The following is a 21,585-nucleotide window of genomic DNA, read 5'->3' on the forward strand; positions in this document are numbered from 1 at the left end:
TATGTGTGTGTGTGCTTATTGGAACGATAAAACCAGTTACAAAGGCATGCTAATACATATCTCATGAGTGAATTATAGTAATGATTCATGGATATTGCAATGGTGAATGTCATATCATGCATTACATAACCCACATATAATACCATAATAAAGGAATAGCTCACCCAAAAAGGAAAATTATATAATTTACTGACCCTAATGTCATTCCAAACCTGTATGAATTTCATTCTATGGAACAAAAGAGATATTAGGCTAAATGTTAGGAACTGAAAGCCGCAGGCACTATACAATGAAAGTCCATGGTGACAGCAACAGTCAGTACATTAAATTCTCTTTAACATCTCGTTTTGTGTTTTGTACAGAGCATGAAAGTTATAGGGGTTTGGAACAACATGATTGTGAGTAAATGCTGACAAAATTATAATTATCCCTTTAATATGAACAAATAATTGCATTTCTACAGTTTTTATATGGTATGTCTTCATTTACAGACAGAAAAGTGACATTAGCATAATTTACAGTGAAAAACAATTATAACACCCCATGCAGTACAAAGTGCTCCCAGGGGCAATGAACCATTTCCCCTCTGAAATCTTTAGGACTTTAGGGCCAAGCTGGTGTGTTAATCAAGACAATCGCTAAAAGACTCCAATAAAATAAAGGGTGTGGAAGAGCTCAAGCGGCAAAAGCCCTCTCTGCCCACACTGACTGTAAAATGTTGGACTCTAATAGGTTATTGACTATTGCATATGAGACGGGATGACATCATTGGTAGCCAATGGAAGAGCAGGAACAGCGGAAGATGAGAACAGTGTTTTCAATTTGTGATTTGCTGAGCTTAGCTACTTTCACAGAGGAAAAAACAGAAGAAATGGGACGATGATGAATGACAAAATAAATAAATGGAAGTTAAGTCAAAAGAAAAGGAGTTGCTGGCATGTTGTTGAGTGGGCACGGGTCAGCTGTACTCTTTGTGCCTGTCACTGTATCCAGGGAGACTGGAGCTGGAACCTGTATTTAATCCTGTGGACTATGTACGTGTATATCCATGCTTGTATGCTTTTGCTTTACACAAAATAACTCATGCATCCATACAAATGTTTGTCAATCCTCCTTGACCATTAGTTTAAATTTACTGTGTGCGCACTTGTCTATCTTCAGTATACCTGTATCATTAGTCATTCCTCTCTCAGCTCTCCTCTTTTCTGCCTCCTACATGAATGCATTTAACATAGCTCTGTTTCAAAACCTAGTGAACTCCATCACTGCCTACGTCGACAACTGCCTTCTAAGTAAGCATCCTAACCATCGAGAAACTTCAAAAAAGAATATTTTGGTATATACTAAATAGGCAGCAGCTCACACTAAACAATAAATGCTCAGCACAGGAGACTCAACTCTCAGAACAGTTTTACATTAGCATGTGCAAAGCTAACAACTTGATATTGTAATAAACATAAAAATACACATAAAACACAAATATTGGGTAAAATAATATTTTGTTTATTACACTAAACCATATTTACCAGAGCATTTCAATACTGAATTAAATACAAGTTTATGTCTAATTGTCATTTATCCATTAATCATGTATTTATTGTTTCATTGAGCTTGTTGCAATGTAGGGCCCTATGATTTCAGCACTGGGGAAAACATGGGTGGAATCACGGAATCCAGTCATAAAAATGGAATTAACCCTTACGTGTCAATTTAAAAAAGTTACTCAGAGGTCCTTAGAGGACAGAGCTGAATCAGCTGATCAGCGGGAGAGCGAGATAAAGGGGAGCTGGAGGCACCAGTGAGAGAGAGAGATGCATGCGGCCGCGCTGCGTGTGAGTGTCTGTTTATGTTTGTTTTATGTTGCTTTTTACATTAAAAGTTTGACTACGTTGACATTTCAGCTGGTTACCGCCTCCTCCTTGCCCATCCTTATACTGTTACAGTGGTGCTGAAACCCGGAGAGAAGGGGGGATTTGTTGTCACTGAGTCCTCACCGCAGCCATTCGCCAGGGGAGATGCCAAGGCTGTCTGCCTGGGGACGGAGGGGTCGCTGCTGGATGCCAAGAGCCAGAGGAACTGCTGCCATCCACCAAAGAAGGGGAGGAGTGTTGCCGTCCATCAGGGGCCAGAGGACACGCTGGGGTCCGCCGGGGGAGGGGCAAGCTGGCATCCGCCAGAAGGCAGATGAGTGATTGAGGACTGGGCGACAGTGCATCTCTCTCTCTCTGTGTCTCCGCTCATGCTTCCCCTCTCCCCATGCATCACCTTGTCTCTGCCCCAGGTTCACAGGAGGCAGGGTGGACCACCAGCTGACAGAACGGCCCGAAAGGCAGCATCTCCCCTCCAGAGGTTGGTTAAGTCAGTCCGGTGGCCCACCATTTTAACCAACATCATAACTATCAAATATTAATTAATTTTTAGGATTTTAACCCTTTAAATGCCAGTTTGTTAATATAATGCCACTGTTGTTTTTTAAAAAAAAAATGTAATTACATAAATGTATTATTTTCCATATACTAAATGCTAAGGGGAATTGTTTTTTTTGGATCATCACAGTCTGGGATATATCAACAATTAGCAACAACAATGATTTTGATGCATTAATGTTTTTGCAGTGTCAGGTTAAAAAACAAAAAACAGTACCTTAGAGGACAAACATTTCTGCTTCAAAAAACGTCTCGGTTACTGATGTAACCTCCGTTTCCTGATGGAGGGAACAAGACGTTGGGTCGATGAGTTGACACTAGGGGTCGCTCCTGCAGAGCCCAGAAAAGTCTGATCTTGAGAAAAGGCCAATGGAAATTGGCGTGTGGAATTTGCATGCCACTCCCCTGGACATACGGGTATAAAAGGAGTGACGCTGCAAACACAAATCAGGTATCCTTTCTGACAATTGATAGACAATCAATACTGACTGTTCGCTAGACGAACAGATAAATTGATTGTAATATTAATTCAGCTACATCAAGTTCATTCTATTAACTGATCCAAACGTGAATAATTAATTATAACGAGTTATGATTAATTATTCACATTTCCCTTTTTAAGATATTTTGACTTGTGGTATATTTTGATAAATAATCTCATCCCTGTTTCTAAAAGATTTCGCTTCAACGCTATACCTATATGTGTAATATTATTGTTAATAAGCCACGAGAATAACATTACTCCAAAAAGAGAATTAATCATAATTCTCTTATTAAAGCTAATTACCTACAGTAGAAATTGAGAGCTGATACAACGAGACATTGTATTACGATTTTAATGGTGGAGAATTTTATTCAGACAAATAATCGAATTATTTGTCATTTGTCTAAATTATAATGGTTGTCAAATGCAATGTCCATTATAAATTTCCTTACATAGTAATGTAGAATCATGACAGTTTAATTGAATTCCTAGCTCACACATACTGTTTCCCAACATATTATGATGTAAAGGTACATTGGTACTTAACCTATACCGTGTACATATATACTACCAAATTCACTACATATAGTAATTAACTGATTACTGTTTATTTGTGCATTGTGGAATGCGTTGACGTTCATATGCATCAATGAAACTGTGTTTCATTAGTGTTGACCTAGATCGTAAATCACTGATGTTAGTGTTATGATCCCTTGTTGTCTGCCCCGTGTTTTCTGTTTCACTCATCACTGATCACGTTCCATATCACATTTTCCTTGTTGTCCACCCTGTGTTTCACTGTCCTTGTAAAAACTACATTTCCCATCATCCCTGGCCCTCACTGCCAGCACTGCGTTATTGTCCACACCTGATTGTTATTTTGTCATCATCGTGTCTGTTTATTTAAACCCCGCTGTTTCCCCCTTCCTTTGTCAATCGTTGACGTTTCATGTTCTTTGAGTATGTTCCTTGCTGTTCCTGTCTTCCAGTCTTCCACTCGTGTTCGTTCGAGGTAATCTTGCCCTTCGTGGATGTTTAACCAACCTGTGTTCTTCGGTGTGTCATTTTGTATTTGAGTTTAGTTTTTCCCCTCGTGGACTTTTCCTTTGTTCCAGTGTTTTGTTTACTTTGCTGGTTAATAAAGTACCGCGTTTAGATCCAAACCTCCCGTCTGCCTTCTCCTGCTTCACACAAGCATAACAGTTGGATGCTATGACGACGAAAGTTAATGGGAAGTCCAAAAGAGACTCTTTAGGGACAACTTACAGTGCATGCGCAACCTGTCGACACCATATTGTCAACACAGTACATCTAAGCAAATAGCATAACATAGCTAAGCTAATAATATAGCACAACACCGCTATCTAACATGTTAGCAAACTTTCATTGAAATTATATATATATATATATATATATATATATATATATATATATATATAATACATTCAGTAGCCTTTTGGGGTTCAATAAGCACATTAACCCATACAGCAAACTGCTTTCCAGAGGGGAGAAGTGAAGCCATCAAAAACATCAGATTTTTAAAAAAACATTGCTTCTGTATAGTAAAATGTAATATTCAATTTAGTAGTAGTATTAGTAGTAGTAATACTGATAAACATAATCTATCAATAATGCTTACATTATATTTAAGCAATATCTAAAGCAAGAGTAGCATCACTGCTTTACTTAATACTGTGACGCTCTACTGTGCAGCACTGTATTTTACCCAAAATAAATAAATAAATAATAACAAATAAAAAAAAAATTTGGCTTTTGGATTATATTAAAACATAATGCAATTGTTTGCTGAAAAGTAATTGTTCTGTTCCCTTTACAAAAATCTTCACTATGATGCTGCGCATTGCTAAGCGCTTTTGGGAACAATCCTGCATTGTGACCAGCTGTGAATATGTGTGTAACACGTCAATGAACATTGACCGGAATTTATAGCCTCGGCTGGTGAGATCATTAGATGCACCTGTGGCCAGGCTATAAATAGACACATCACCAGCGTGTCGTCAGATCCGTTTTCTTCAGAGCAAACTGTGCTGTGTGTCTCACAAGCCTGTCAGAAACTTTTTTTCCTCTGCTAGGATTTAGAATTTGTTAGGCAGTGCGCAGTGAACCTTTTATCCTTTCCCTCTTTCTATATATATATATATATATATATATATATATATATATATATATATATATATATAATATGGAAAAGAAAAAGGTGGAAAAATGTCGGAGAAGCAAAGAAAACGATGCGTGTTTCCCTGTCAACGTTCTATGATTGTCAGGGACATGCATCAATTTTGTTTTGATTGTTTGGGGGAAGAGCATGCTGCTCTCGCGTTGGGGCAGGGCGAGTGCGCGCATTGCGACCTACTTTTGGGCGAAATGCTTCACGCTCGCCTCGCTTACTTCCGGGAGTCAGCGCCCACTCTTGCATCGTGGGGCTCTCGCATATATTTGGCTGAGGAGTGAGAGATGGGTACGTCTCTATCGCGCTCCCCAGATCCAGCTGATCCTTCTCGTAATCTGAAGCGTGCCTCGGCGCCTCTTCGTTTCACGAGGGGGGAGCTGAACCTCTGTACATTTCAAGCATAATAATAAAGCGGCTGAGAAATTACTCAAGAAGGTTTCTCGGGCTGTGGCCAGACTACAGCTAGACAGGCCACGCGAACAAGAGCCCCCCTTTTTTATAATAATAAAAAAAGAAAAGAAAAAGGGAACGCTACATTAGTCCCTTCCTTTCTTTGATGACCTCCATGACGAGCTTTCTCACTCATGGAGGAACCCATATACTTCCCGTGTTCACGTACCCTCGATGTCTTTATACTCGACTATCGTGGGTGCTGAGACACTGGGGTATCAATGATGCCACCGGTCGAAGAGACGCTTGCTGGCTATCTCACACAGGGTTCGGCATCATCACTCAAGAAACCCACTCTCCTCACTAAGCCATGCAGGACTACCTCCATGCTAGTGGGGAGGGCTTATCAAGCGGCAGGTCAGGCTGGTGCTGCACTGCACACCATGGCCGTGTTACAGGCGTACCAGGCTGACCTACTGAAAGACCGATTTTAGATCTTTGAGGCTTGAACCACTCGGTCAGGGTGTTCAAGTTCAAGATGCTAACTGTCAAGACAGTCGTGTCTCAGATCCAACATTACGATTGGCTGATCACGATCGATCTCATGGACGCATATTTCCATATTGAAATTATGCCACAGCACAGGAAGTTCCTGAGGTTCGCTTTCGTGGACGAAGCCTTCTAGTATCTGGTTCTTCCATTCGGCCTAGCCCTATCACCACGCACATTCACAAAATGCATGGATGCAGCACTGGCTCCTTCACGACTCCGGGGCATCCACATTCTGAATTACATAGACAACTGGCTGATCTTAGCGCAGCTCCAAGAACTGGCAATTCAGCACAGGGATATTGTCTTAGCTCATCTGGTTTCTCCGGGTCTGAGACTCAACGTCAAAGAGCATTCTCTCTCCCACCCGAATCACCTATCTGGGGGTTATATGGAATTCGATCACGATGCGGGCACTGTTGTCTCCCGCTCGTATCACGTCCATTCAGAACACCCTGAGCAAACTCAGGCTAGGTCAAGGTTGCACTGTTCACCAGTATCAACAAATACTAGGTCTCATGGCGTCTGTGTCCACGGTGATCCCTTTGGGCCTGCTCCATATGAGACCGTTTCAGCTGTGTCTAAAAGCCAAGGGATTTCATCCAGGGGCCAGTCCCCTAGGGCTAATAAGGGTTACGCGTTGCGTGCTTCGTTCCCTTGCTATGTGGTTCAGACACCGGTTTCTTACCTTGGGTCCCACTCTAGGTGTGTCTTGTCATCGCAGGCTGCTAACGACAGATGCCTCACTGAAGGGCTGGGTAGCAGTCTTAAGTGGTCGTCCAGCTCAAGGGGATGGGAGGGTCGTCAGCTCGGTTGTCACAGTAACTGTCTCAATTGACGGCGGTATTTCTGGCCCTGAAATACTTCTTCCAGAGGCTACCATGTCTTGGTGCGGGTGGGCAATACAGCGGTAGTCTCTTACATAAACCATCAAGGAGGTCCACGTTCACGTCAGCTACATTTCTGGCACGTCGGATTCTCCTTGGGGCCCAGGGCAAGCCCCTGTCACTCAGGGAAGTTTATATCCCTGGATGCCTGTATGTGGGACAGAAAATACCGACGGGTGAGTGGAAACTCCACCCCTAGGTAGTGGAACAAATCTGGGTGAAATTTATATCTCCTTTTACTTCTCCCTGAGTCTGTATGCTTTTCCCCCGGTTTCTCTGCTCCCAGGAGTCTTGGCCAGAGTTCGCCAGCAAGGGTCTTGCCTCTTACTGATAGCGCCGCGCTGGCCGAACAGGGTATGGTTCTCAGAGCTAATATCTCTCATCGACGGCTCACCTTGGGTGATTCCGGACAGGTGGGACCTTCTGTCTCAGGTGCAGGGGACGATATTTTATCCCCGGCTCGAATTGTGGAAACTTCATATTTGGCCCCTGAAGGGTACCAACTGTCGGACACAGGGCTATCACCTGAGGTTATCGAGACCATTCTTAGTGCTAGGGCTCCCTCTACCAGAAGAACCTACACCAATAAATGGGGTGTCTTCGAAAAGTGGTGCAGTTCACATGGTGGAGATCCAGATCACTGCCAAATAGTTTCAGTTCTGGACTTTCTGCAGGAAAAACTGTCAGCAGGCATATGCCCCGCTACTCTCAGTGTTTATGTGGCCACCATTTCGGCTTGCCACGCCTTGATGGATGGGGTGCCTTTCGGGAGCAGCCTCTACTCGCTCACTTCATTCGTGGAGCCATGTGACTGAGGCCTCCTGTTATGACCAGAACTCCTTCATGGGAATTAGCAATAGTCCTGGAGGGTCTGGTTGAGACCCCCTTTTGAACCTCTAGGGTCAGCCGCCGCTACCAAGGAGACTATGTCACATTGGGTGAGGGATGCTATTGCCCTGGCTTATGAGGTGCGCTCAAGCTTCGCCAGTAGGTGTCAGGGCTCACTCCACCAGAGGGGTCGCCTCCTCTAAAGCCTTGGCTAGAGGGGTCCCTCTGCAGCAGGTTTGTGATGCGGCAGACTGGTCCTCTCCGCACACATTCATCAGATTTTATAGTTTGGATGTTCGTGCTACTCTGGGCTCTTACGTCCTTGAGTCGACATCTCAAGCTCATGCCTGAACAAGTTTATGACGCGGCAGGCTGGACCTCTCTGCGCACATTCATCAGTTTTTATGGCAGGCTCATGCCTTAACACATTTGCGATGCGGCAGGCTGGTCCTCTCCACGCACATTCGTCAGATTTTATTGTTTAGATGTTTATGCTACTCCGGGCTCTTACGTCCTTGAGTCGACATCTCAAGCTCATGTCTGAGACCTCTCACGTTCTTGTGAGCACACTTCACAACCGTAGGGGTCCGGACAGCCCCAGTGCGGCGGCGTGGGTATTGCGTTCCCAAAAGCGCTTAGCAAAGCGCAGCATCATAATGAAGCTTTTTGTAAAGGGAATGTCTCGGGTTACATGTGTAAACCATGTTCCCTGAAAAAAGCGGAACAAGATGCTGCGCTTCTTTGCCGCACTGCGATGTCCCAGGACTGCTCTTCAGAAAAAGATATCTGACGACACGCTGGTGACGCATCTATTTATAGCCTGGCCACAGGTGCATCTAATGATCTCACCAGCCGAGGCTATAAATTCCGGTCAATGTTCATTGACGTGTTACACACATATTCACAGCTGGTCACAATGCAGGATTGTTCCCAAAAGCGCTTAGCAAACCGCAGCATCTCGTTCCGCTTTTATCAGGGAACAAGGGTTACACATGTAACCCGAGACGTTTTCAGTTGGTTAAAATGAGATTAATTAATTTGATTTGTTTATTTATTTTTTTATTCATTTTATTTTTATGATAATATGTAATACCCTGAATTCAGATAAAATTAAATGGAAAACACGGAATTTGTGAAAAAAAAAATACATCATTTTTCATAAGATTACAAATTGCCCAAGCAATGGGTTTTTCTTTCTCTTAATAGGGTTCATGCGATGCCTTCGATTTTGGTCAAAACAAGGTATTTCAAGAGGCAGCATAAATAAGTTACATAATAGCAACAGCCTTCCAATCAGGAGTGCACCTATAATGAATTAAAATGTTGTCTCAGTAGGTGGCTCACTAGGTTTTGAAACAGAGCACATATCTCCCTTTCTCCCCCCTTTTCTTTCTGATTTTGAGAAAGAGGCATCTCTAAAATATGTAACCCTAAGGCTAAAACATCTTTCCATCTCCATGACAACACACTGTTGATTTTCAAATCTAGCATGGGTGATGTAATGTTGTCTTCTAGTCTTCTGTGGCCACTGGACTTCACCACTTCTTGGCTGGGCTCTTAAATGGCAACCACGGTGCGTGTCTGCCAAAACACTGATGAGAGTGTATGCAATGGTGTGACTATTTCCACATTGTGTAATCAGTCCATTATATAACAACAGGAAATATGTGCTGGATAGGTTTAGTAAAGTTTCACGATTGGCTTAATGCTGTTAAGTCCAGTCTAATGTTAGACTTATGGTTATAAGTATATAGAAGTTTAAGTAAAGGTGCCTACAGACTGGGGACAGAAAATATTAAGTCACACATAAAATGTATATATTTAATTGCATCTTAATGTATACAAGTACAAAATATCAAAACCAAGTGTCATCTGCAAACAAATGATGCTAGACATTTTCTCACAACTAAATTAAAAAAAATTCTTTGCCAGCTAAAACCAATGGTTCCCAAGGTGATTTTAAGATGATGTACTGAATAAAGTCAAGAACCCTCAAGCTCATACAGGTGTCCCAGCAGAGTAACCACAGGTGTAGTTCATTCACTTTAACTATGGACATGTTCCGCAAAGATTGACAACAAGAAAGTGTCCAAATATTTTTTATCGTTTTTATTTTGAGCAATATATTTATTGTTTTATATTATATTATATTATTGTTTTAAATATATAATTTAAACATAGAAAATTTCTTTTTGTGAAATGCTTTGCTTAATAAGTGTTTGTGCTACTAAGTATTTCTTTAAAATAAATGCAACTTGGTTTGAAATTATGTTACAATGTAAGATATTTATACATTTTTAAGTATAGTTTAAATGTATATTTTGGATCAATGTACAGTATGTTGAGATTTTAAACACCTCAATTAAACCCATTAAAAATATATTAATGGAACTTAATTGATGAGTGAAAAGAATCATTTCATGAGTTACTTATCTTTCTTTTTTTTTTTTGGTAGTTATCAGCATATTTGTATGCATGTAACTTGCTAAATGTCCCTTGTGCAAATTAATTGGCTCATTAAATGGATCAAAAAGATGAAATTGAGAGTTATGGTGTAAACAAATCTAAACCCAATGTAAACCCCTGAGATATGTTGAAAGTGGACTAGAAGCATGATGTACATGTAAACACCCTCAAAACATTTGAATGTTCAAGGAGTTCCTGTGAGACAAACTGGTCATAAAACTAAAATTGATGTAGGAGGCCCATGCAAAAAAGGCTTACCTTTTTAACCCCACTGTAAACTGGCCTGACCACAATGTCAGAGCACATAAATGTCACCATCATTACCATCTGCCTACATCCACCCTACCCAACCTTCACATATATTTTCCTCATTTCGAGAAGAAAAAAATGGGAGCCCTTTTCTGTCAGAATATATATCTTTCAGAATCTGTGCAGCAACTTGTGAACGACCCTTTGCCCCTTTATCGATTCATGTATGTTTGTGCACATATAGAGCATGTGTGTACTCCTGAGAAAGTGACATGAACATTTCCCCAGGACATGTTTGTGCACATTTGACATTGTCAACCTGGAAATAATTTATAAGATTGTGATGGTGAAGTTGTGGCAATGACCAACCCGATCTCATGAAAATTCATACATATTTTACGAGTTGGCTATTGTGTATGATTTCGTAAGATTTTGTTTGCATAACTTCATACGATTTCATCATGTGCAAATGCCCGGATGTCTAATGCGGAAGTAAGCTCACGTTCCACACACGATGTGTTAAGGACATGCTTATTAATATTATTTAAATATTAATATTAATATGATCTAAACCTAACCGATCAGTAGAGTGTGTAAACATGATAGTAAGCTGTTGTGTTTGAAAGAAGTATTGTGTGACTGTAGACAAAGAAGTACGAATTCATACAATTGCAGTCAAGTGTGTAAACATTATAGGAAGCTGTTATGTGTGACAGATGCATTGTGTGACTGTAGTGAAAGTCATATGAATCCTTACAATTTCATCATGAGAGTATGTTGCAACGATGGCTTTAATGGTGCACTCGTGTCCTATAGTCAAAGAGGTGTGGGTTTAATGTAGGTGTTGCTACACCATATATACCAGCACTTCAATGACAGTAGAGTTTATGCTGCAAGAACAATCTCTATCACAGTTCCTCCGATTATAATCTAATTCCCAGTCTGAAAAATTCGCTTATTCAATGCATGTGAATTACACATTAGAAATATAGTTTTCCTCTACTGAGGGAAATTCATGCTCAACCTAATCATTTGTGTAGAGTGAAAGAGAATATTGTGCATATGTGTGTGTGCGCATGTTTAATCTCATCCAATTGTTGTTTTTGGAGTTTTTTGGAAGCAGCGCCTCCCGAAAAAGTACAGAGCCAGAGCTCTCTCTTGTGGTGCAAAATATGAACTTCAACTAAACTTTGTATCCTTTTGAACTGCAGTGCCTTGACATATATAAAGGCACTATGTTTAAGTAAATTTAATTTAACTATGTTTTAAGTAAAAAAAATTACCACAGTGCTCTTTACATACAGGTTTTAAATATTATGTTTTCATGTAAACACATTTGCCTTGCTTCTATCTTCCCTTTCAATTGCAAATACTTTACAGCAACTTTTACCTGCAAGTTAATCAAATGTCTGAATCCATAAATCCATTCATGATTTAAAAAAACAATATATCATGTTGTATAGTTATAGTAATGGTAAACTACTAAAGGTATGCTAAGCAGTCCAAATCAGGTAAACTGTCCATTGTGAAACTTGGTTATTTCATATTTAGTTATAAGACATATATAAACCCTTAATAGATGCATATTACGACAAATGATGAAAAGACACCTTGCTATTAGCATGTACAGGATAAATCACTTGTGGCCAGAAATATCATGACTGACCTGTTTCTAAAGCCTGATATAATTCTGGAGGTCCAGTGGAGGCCTGGGCAGTCTGGTACAGAGGCTCACTCTCCCAGCCTTAAGCACAGGACAAAGGTCAAAGGTCATCTTTATACTCTGCTATGTCTCACCACATGTTAAGCAAAACGTTTCAATAAATTGAGCAACTGAATAAATGTGGGAGATTGAAATCACAAAATGATGGTATCACATAGTTCTAATGTATCAGACCAAAATATTAATTTACATTGTATTCAAAAGTAACAAGAAGAATATCACGGTATCATGTCCAAAAATCAGAATACTTAAATGCAAATAAATATACAAATAATATCTCATGTATAAAGTAGGCAATGCACAATTACTAGCAAGTTACTAGTTACTAATAGTTTTTATATCAAGGTGGACATTTTTTACAAGTAGCTTTCAATATACATTGTATTGAATTAGACTACCCCGTAGTGATCAGAACCCAGTGAATGACTCTCTCTGAAGTGTTAATTTAGAGGGAGAGGGGCAAACTCACACTGTCGCTCCAGTGCCTCTGTCAGCCTAAGCACCACTTCTGGGACCTGGTCAGGTAGAGCACACTGCTCCACAACATCTCCTTTTCCACAGGAGCCTATCAGAGAGAGAGAGAGAGAGAGAGAGAGAGGGAGAGAGAGAGAGAGGGAGATGTGATGAGAAATCCCAAACTGTGGACCAAACAGGTGGCTGGCTGTAAACCCACATCTCCATAGGGAACAGTCCAGCCTGATCTCATGAAATTTACATGACAATTGCAAAATTTTAGCAAGCAAAAATTACCTGCTTCATTACACATTTGGCTGCGGTTTCCCAAATGGGTGGGGTAGTGGGGTGGTGGTGGTTGGGGGGGACTTTGAGCATCCTTGGCTCAGCTCGAGGCTTGGTCTCCAAGTTCAAAGACCAACACTCTATCATGTGAGCTAGAGCGGAAGCTAATCATGTTGGAATACATGTGTAAATATAGGTTGGTCTGTAATACCAATAAAGAGTGGTGGTGGCTTAGTGGGCTAATGCACTGTTAATCAGAAGGTCATTGGTTCGATCCCCACAGCCACCACCATTGTGTCCTTGAGCAAGGCACTTAACTCCAGGTTGTTCCGAGGGGATTGTCCCTGTAATAATTGCACTGTAAGTCACTTTGGATAAAAGCGTCTGCCAAATGCATAAATGTAAATGTAAATGTAATACAAATGTACAAAATGTATTGTTTTTCAAATGATGCGTTACAGTAAAAGTGTTTCTATGTCATAGCATAGCAGAGTGTGAGCAATAGTGTGAAAAATAACTGTTTATAAAGTCATAAACAGCCATAGTACCCGTGATTTGTTTCAAAGTGAATAAAAAGCACAGTTGTTGTTGTGCCTCAAGCGTTCATTTTACCAGGAAACTGCAGCAAAATGTAGAAAGCAGAATGTAAAAGTAAGTTTGCAAAAATGTAGTTAAAATAATCTCTTCATTCTATGAGACTAGGTTGGAACAGTCAGGTTGTCATATTTACACACACATGGTAGATATGCACCATAATACTCAGGCCTTTACACACAATACAAAGAAATGTATGGATTAAAACTGTACTCATTGTTCTGCAAACCAATCATTAGGGAACTGACGGGTAAGCTGTGTTGCAAGAGAAGATAAGTGGAGGTAAGCATTCTTTTGTGCTAAAAACACTTGCTTTTTTTGCACTTGAATTACGTATAAGTGATTTCAGTCTTTCAAATTTATCCACTTTGACATGCACTTTTTTTGCATGTCAAAGTAAATTTTCTTCATAGAAGGTACAGTATAATCGAATGGTATGTCAATCATTGCCTCCAAATGCAGAAAATACTAATGCAAATACTAGTACTCTTACAAAATCTCGACAATTGTTTCACTAACCTCATATACTCTAATTATTAAAACTTTTTCTTTGGATGGGAAGACAAAAAGACTTCGGACGGGATTTTGCAATATTATTTTTTGTTTTTTATTATATTTATATTTCAGATTTTAATTATTTGAGCATCCCCTAATAATTAAACTTACCCCTTGTGACATGTCAAAGCTTAGGCCTACTCATAATGTTGTGTCACTGGATCACTTTTTAAAAAAAGTCATATTTGTATAGGCTTAGATGCTTTCTTTTCATTTTAGTTGACAGCAGCCATCCTGAAATTTAATTAGGAGTATTCATTTTACCTTTATCTAATTTCCTCTCACCTAAAAAGTGACAGTTTACCCCATTCTCCCGCTATTTATTTTATTCATGGAGTGACTGATCATGCAAATACTTATAAAAATATTTTCCAAATGGGTTGTTAAATCATCATATCCTCAAGGTATGTCCTCCAGCAGAATGAAATACAGAGCTAATGCATCATAACACCATTGTCCCTACCCGTCTTCACTGTCCTTCCACTGTGCACCGACCTTCTGCATAGCTTACAGTTGGGGTGTGTGCCTATATATCTCTATATGTGGGCACTTATTTGTGTTCAGATCCCCATGGATAACATCCTTGAGGGGTTCTGATTTTATAGGCCAAGCCATATGTTGTTGAGTGTATTGTCCATGCAGAGTGCTATGTCAGAGATACCCTGGCCATATGGGTAAAAACAAATTTGCAGCACCCTTCACATGAAGCCCTGCCTCTGCTCTCCTGGAATGCTGACCGTGACACTCATCACACAAATCTGAGGAAACTAGCTCGATATGCCACCACATGAGTTCGCTTAGTGGCCAGTCAGCCACTTGTCGGTAAATCAATATGTCTTGGACACATTGGCTTTGGAGTAGAGGTCTTCACGGGTCCAAAAATGTGTGCCCGAACTCAAACAGACCCAGAAATGTACTACACGGACCTGAACCGGACCCGTCTATTATTTGAAAGATGGGACCCAGACCCGACTGGGAGACACAGACCCGATCGACACCGATTTCACAGCTGATTGCTATTAACAAGTTAATTTACAAGTTGTGAAAACAAAACGTTGTGTCTTACCTAATGTTACGTTAGTAGCCTTCTTCCCTGTGCCTGGCTGTGTTGCATATAATCCATCCCCCTTGTCAAGAAAGTTGGTAAAATATATCCAGGTTTTCTGTGATTCCTGTCTTGCTGATTGAAACAGCATATCTAAACTAATCCACTCATTATTTCAGCTTATCCATTTGCTGTCACTGATCAGATTTGCAGTTTTTTTGTATTTTGCATGAGATAACTTCAGCAGTTTTCCCTTTTGAATTATAATAACAGTTGCTTGTTGCTTGACGTTACTCACCTCATTGTGGCTCCTCTCTGTTTTTTCACCTTATTTCCCACCCACACTTTATCATCCTATTTTTACAATGTTGCAAGTCACAACACACACACACAGCACCAAAATCATCAGCACTGTCTGATCACGGCTGGGTCTTCTCGGATCGACTCTGGTGTTACACATAATGTTAAACAGACCCAGGATCCACAGCACTAGAATGGGACCCGACCTGGACCTGGCTGACCATATAAAATGTGGATCCGAAACCATAAGGGTCCCGGGTTAGGTTAGAGTGGACCCGTGAAAACCTCTAATTTGGAGATGTTTAAAGATGAACAGATATTTACAAAAAACATTGCTGAACCCCAACCCCCCCCCCCCACATCCCATATTGAACCACCCTAAGATGGTTTTCTCATTTTAGCTGGTCTCCCATCCAGTTCATGCTGGTTTGTTTGCTGGTTTAATTGGGGTTTTGGGCACTAGTCAGCTGGTCAGGCTGGCTGGAATCCCGCTAGACCAGGTGAAAACAAACTTGGCAAGGCTGGACGACTAGCTAGACCAACTTAAACCAGCTAAGACCATAGGTTAGTTTTTTCTTTTTCTGTGCTTTATATCATTTATATTACTGTTATGTGATTTATAAATCCAAAGGATGACATTTGGACAGATAATCTATCAATTTTCTTTAAAACCAACAAACAGACAAGCCCACAAAATTGTTCACAATTATGCAAAGGGAAATTTAGAGGGGTTTTATTGGCACTTGTCAGCTGATCAGACTGGAAGATCAGGTAGACCAACAGAAAACCAGCTTGTCCATGCTGGGAGAGCAGCAAGACCATCTTAAACCAACAAAGACCAGCTAACAATCTTAAAATTATCTAAGGTGTTTACTCTTTCTCATCAGGGACCTTTTCACACTATTTTTTATTTGATTTATAAAGCCACAGTGTGACATTTTGGACAGATAATCCATCAATTTACATCAAAACATTTTTCAAAACATTTTTACGTACACACTTGAGAGACATTCAGAGGCCAGGTGTATTTTATGATGGTATTCACTTGTAGTTTAGCCTGGTAAGTCTAGTCTGTTAACTGGTTTAAGAGGGGTTTTACTGGAACTTGACAGATTGCTAGACTAGCTGAAGAACAGTTAAGTCAGGCTTGAAGGCCACCTAGAGTAGCTTATAGACAGCAAATCAGTTTAGGCTGGTTTAGATGTTTTATTTCAGCAGGGACATTCTTACACTCATTTACATCATTGATATGTGATTGATAAAGCCACAAAGGTACATTTGGACTGATAATCTATCAATTTACATAAAATTTCCATTTGTTTAATTGCAAAAATTATGGTGATAAATTCCAAGGTGAGGTTGTTTTCACGCCATTATGTGAGGGGTGAAGTCCATGAAACTGTGGCACACTTGTAGTGCTGTCTGTGGGCCCTTGTGAATCACTGTTAGTGACAACACTAATTAGTACTGTTGTGTACCACCCGCTAATGTCTACACAGATCTTAATGCTATCTCTCCATCTTTCTTTCAGTAATTAGGAAAAGGCTGTTTATTTAACAGAATCTCACACAGAAGCATCTGTTGACAGTAGGAAAAGTTTGTGTTTGGAAGCATGGGTGTAAATGGTGCGTTAATCTGCACAGCAGTGGCCCCTGTTGAGTTTCTCTGAAATTTTTCACACAGGAGAATCACACTAATTTTAGAGGCGGGAAATGTTTCTAGGCCACATTGATTTAAAGAGCGAAAATCTTGTTTGCTAAAGCACCATGTAAAATGTTTAGTTGACGTGTCGCATGATGGTTTAAATCTAATCAGACGTATACGCATCTGTGGTTGGTAATCAGCTATATTCATAACACCATAGGAACCGATTGGGGCAAACGTTGCTTTTGACTTACTATTTGCAAATGTACACATTGCTGTGATCCTTTATTAATACTATAAATGAAGCAACAGGAATAGGGAAGTGGGAGATGAGTGATTAGAAAAAAAAGGTTAATGAAATGTACCTTTGAGGCTTTGAATCAGGTGGCACAAACACTTTGGAGGTTTGGGATTACACATGTTAACGGCAGAGCACATTGGTATTCCAACAACATGTGGCGCATTTAATTGCTCCACATCCTGCTGGTTTCTCTATGGACCTCGACAAGGAACGCCTTATGAATGAACAAACAGGTCAGAGCATTGTGGAAGGAATCATAATTCTCTCTTTCTCTCTGACTTCCTCTGCCTCTCTCTTGTTCCTTTTGTTTTGGAAGCTTCACATTGCCTAATTGCTGGTGAGCAGCTAATGCAAGATTTAGAGGACAAGAGCTTAATGTGAAGCTGTGCTCAAAATATAAAATGTAATATAGTGATTTTGGATTTTGGAGCGATAATTTGATGCCCATGGTGACACAAATGAAAGTGAAGACACAAAAGTGATATTAGGAAGCCCATTTGAACACAATCTTAAACGAATATTCTGGAGTCATTACAAGTTAAGCTCAATCAACATAATTTGTGGCATAATGTTGATTAACACAAAAATGTATTTTGACATGCCCCTCTTTTACTTAAAAAAAAAAAAATAGAAGCAAAAATCGAGGTTACGGTGAGGCACTTACAATGGAAGTGAATGGGACCAATTTGTGGAGGATTTAAAGGCAGAAATGTTAAGCTTTTAATTTAATTGTATTTTATTTAAGCACTTTCATTCATGTATTTTTTGAGCTGTTAAGTTGTTTAAATCGTAATTTTTACAGTCGTTTTAGGCTTTTAGGGTTTGTTGACATTGCATTGTCATTGCAACATAGTAAAATTGGCACTGACTTTAGTAAGTGATTTTATCACCCTAAAATCATGTTAACAAACATATTTTTATGACTTGAGGCTATACTTTTGAAATAGTGAGTATTTTAATGTTTATGGATTGGCCCCATTCACTTCCATTGTAAGTGTTCACTGTGACCCAGATTTGTGCTTTTTTTTTTTTAAGAAAAGGAGGGGGAAATATTATTATTTCCTTCTTGCCGTTCAAATGGTTCACAACAGAAACGTGAGAGAGGGAGGTGTTTGTGTGTGTGTTTCAAGGGCTATACAAATGTTACACCAATCAAGTCTTATAACAAGTCATGGTGAAATCATAATAAATTGTACGAGTTGGCTTGTTCAAAAACATATGAATTTTTCTCAAATTGAGAAAAATAACGAACCAATGAACATTGTTTTATGATTTTTCCTATCGTGTAAGCCCTAACCCAAACCTAAACCTAACAATGATTTAAATAGGAAAGTAACTTTTGTGTACCACAGAAGAAAGAAAACATTGGGCTATGGAAAGAGACGAGGGAAGAGTATTACAGGTTGTTGACATGAATCAGTCTTTTGTACTGCATAAATAAATATGGAATGAGCAGCAAAATTTGTTGTTGAATAGAAAGCTACCTAAAATTTGATGCCTGTATTGTATCCATTTGAAATTCTGATTGTTGACTGGTTGGTCTCTATGGTAATAAAAGTCATTCCTTTTTGTACGAGCCAAGTTGTAAGATATCTTACAATTTCGCCATCTCATAAAAGATTTATATGAGTAGTCATGAGACTAAGTTGGTGACTTGCCACTAAGCGAACTCATGTGGTGGCATATCGAGCTAGTTTCCTCAGATTTGTGTGATGAGTGTCACGGTCAGCATTCCAGGAGAGCAGAGGCAGGGCTTCATGTGAAGGATGCTGCCAACTGTGTCTACACCAGAGGCAAGCATCACCTTGCAACATATCTCTCATGTTCTGTCAGTTCTGTAACAGAACTGTCTATACTGGAAGCATTATTTACATCCCAAAACATCTGTGTTTCTGTTTTGAACATGCTTTAGAGCTACTTAATATGTGTGAATTTTTGCCATAAATGTTACATATTTAAAAAACATTTGACTAATTATAAGGTGAGGTTTCTATGCAGGTACCCCTGAACATCCTCAAATACAATCAATTTGGAAAACAACTGAGAGGCATCTGGAGATCATTTCAGAGAGTTGGTATTTTCCCACTGTTTATTTGCAACACGCTCTAAATGTCAATATGTTGCCCTTGATCTGTGGCAGTGTGAACTTATTTTTATGTTTCTGGCACCACACGTGTGTGGCAGGACTTTTATGTGCGAGTGCATGTGGTCACAGTTTGTTTGGCTTTGTGTAGGAGGTGGTGGGCATATTTACTTTAAATTGCAGTGATACCATTCATTTGGTGCTTCGATTAACGTTACTGTCAGAAAACATCTCTGAGGCAATTCCTCAAAATGTGAGGCACAAATTGATGGGTGAGCGACAGGGTGGAACAACAGGGAATGCGCAGAGCCCAGGAAAAGCGATTTTTCAGCTTGAGCTGAACTGAGAAAAATACCACAGATGAAACTAATGCAATAATGCCCTGCTTCAGATATTAGGCACTACAAACATTTCAAATATTTATTTAAATACAAATGCTATATTTGACAAATTGTTATTCTGTATATAGAGCCAAAGCACCGCTAATGTAATGATAGGTGTAGCTAATGTAAAGTAAAGCTAATGAAAAGTATAACTATTGCTAAAAAAAAGTAAAAAGTTGATAATGTCCCAACCAGGCCCGACACAATGAAGTTTAAGCAATAAAAGCATAATTTTCAACATAATTTCAACATAAATTCATATAAAGGGCAAATCAAACTGACAATCTTCAGCGATTTGCAGCAACAAAGTGGCCTTTAGTCATTTGTATTCGTGTGATGTGAGTTGATGAAAAATTGCGAAAAGTTCAACTTCAGGCATATCAGACCTGTTTCAGAAGCAGCATTTCAAATGGTAACTAATGGTTATGCAACAAATAAATAGGCTATAACTACAAAACTATAACATCTTATTGCACAAAACTATAATACTAAAAACAAGTAAAAAAAAAAAAAGGCTTTAATACAGAGTGGCACAAAAGATATCTTGGGAGTCTCAAGGCAATCTTTGACTGCACATTTAAAAGCACAGAACTGCAAGATAACACTGGTACAAATCTAAATCATGACATCAAGCAGTGTATATTCCGCATAAATAAGCTTTAGTTTGAATAATGAATACACATTTTGTAATTACCCTTTGTCCTGTGTTTCCTCAGTGAGTGTTTGAACCGTTTGTGCGTGTTTTTAGTTCATTGTTTGTTTCAGATCTATTGACATGCTATATAGATGTTTTGTATATTTACTGTAAAATATATATATATATATATATATATATATATATATATATATATATATAGTAAATAAATCAATAAATATAAGTTGAAAATAAGAATATATGTTGTGTTTGAGAGTCTATTTGTTACAATGCTGGGGGAGGTGTAGGGCCATCTATTTGTTACAGTGCTGAATTCATGGGGAGGTGTAGGCCCATCTCTTTGTTCCATAGTACATTGGCAAAGTATACAGTATTTACAGTAAATATACATACAATAATACATTTTTACACACTCGAAAAGAAAAACTAATATATATATATATATATATATATATATATATATATATATATATATATATATATATATATATATATATAGAATACAGAAAAGATGGAGAAGTTGTGTCTAGCTTTGTAAATTACATTTATTTATTATCCCCCACTCAGCAAGCGGCCACATAAAGTGGAGCAGCAGGACAGCACCTCATCAAGAGAGGAGGGCTTTCAGAGAGACCCTTGCTGAGGAGAATGGCAGAGTTGGGGTCTCAATCCACAGCCAGACCCGTATCTCCTGCTCCACGAAGAGCACATCACAGGCTGTTGCACATCACCAAATCTTGCACCGCTGGTCGTCTGAAGTGCAGGCAGTGTCATGCAAAGACACCAGTGAAGTACTCTCCTGTGTTGTGCCTATGTGCTTTGTACACAAATGTGACTGCTACAATGACTGGCATGTTGCTAGAAACATGTACAATTTTATAATGGTTTGTAAATACTTTATGTAAAAATTAATGTAAATAGTTTGTTGTGTATTTTTTATATAAACAAATTGTCCACCATAGCACTAGTTTTGACTCTTTTATATGCACAATTAAACATATTTTACTACAGCTATGTATTTAAGCAGATTTAGATTTTTGGAGCTTGAAAGATCTGGTCACCATTCACTTGCAAAATATTAATTTGTATTCTGC

The 21,585-nt window shown here is 39.3% G+C and overlaps 1 protein-coding gene across 1 annotated transcript in view; it reads right to left on the bottom strand.

Moving 5' to 3' along the window:
* The window catches only part of LOC127646277 (phosphatidylinositol 3-kinase regulatory subunit gamma-like), a 342,067-nt gene that overhangs the window by 219,139 nt on the left and 101,343 nt on the right, over positions 1-21,585 (bottom strand). Inside the window, exons 3-4 of the mRNA XM_052129786.1 lie at positions 12,663-12,758; positions 12,137-12,214 (exon numbers count right to left, since the gene is read on the bottom strand). Of these exons, the coding sequence (XP_051985746.1) occupies positions 12,137-12,214; positions 12,663-12,758 (174 nt within the window). The remainder of the gene's footprint in view (positions 1-12,136; positions 12,215-12,662; positions 12,759-21,585) is intronic.

Source organism: Xyrauchen texanus, chromosome 7 (genome assembly GCF_025860055.1).
Source record: "Xyrauchen texanus isolate HMW12.3.18 chromosome 7, RBS_HiC_50CHRs, whole genome shotgun sequence".
NCBI classification, from domain to species: Eukaryota; Metazoa; Chordata; class Actinopteri; order Cypriniformes; family Catostomidae; genus Xyrauchen; species Xyrauchen texanus.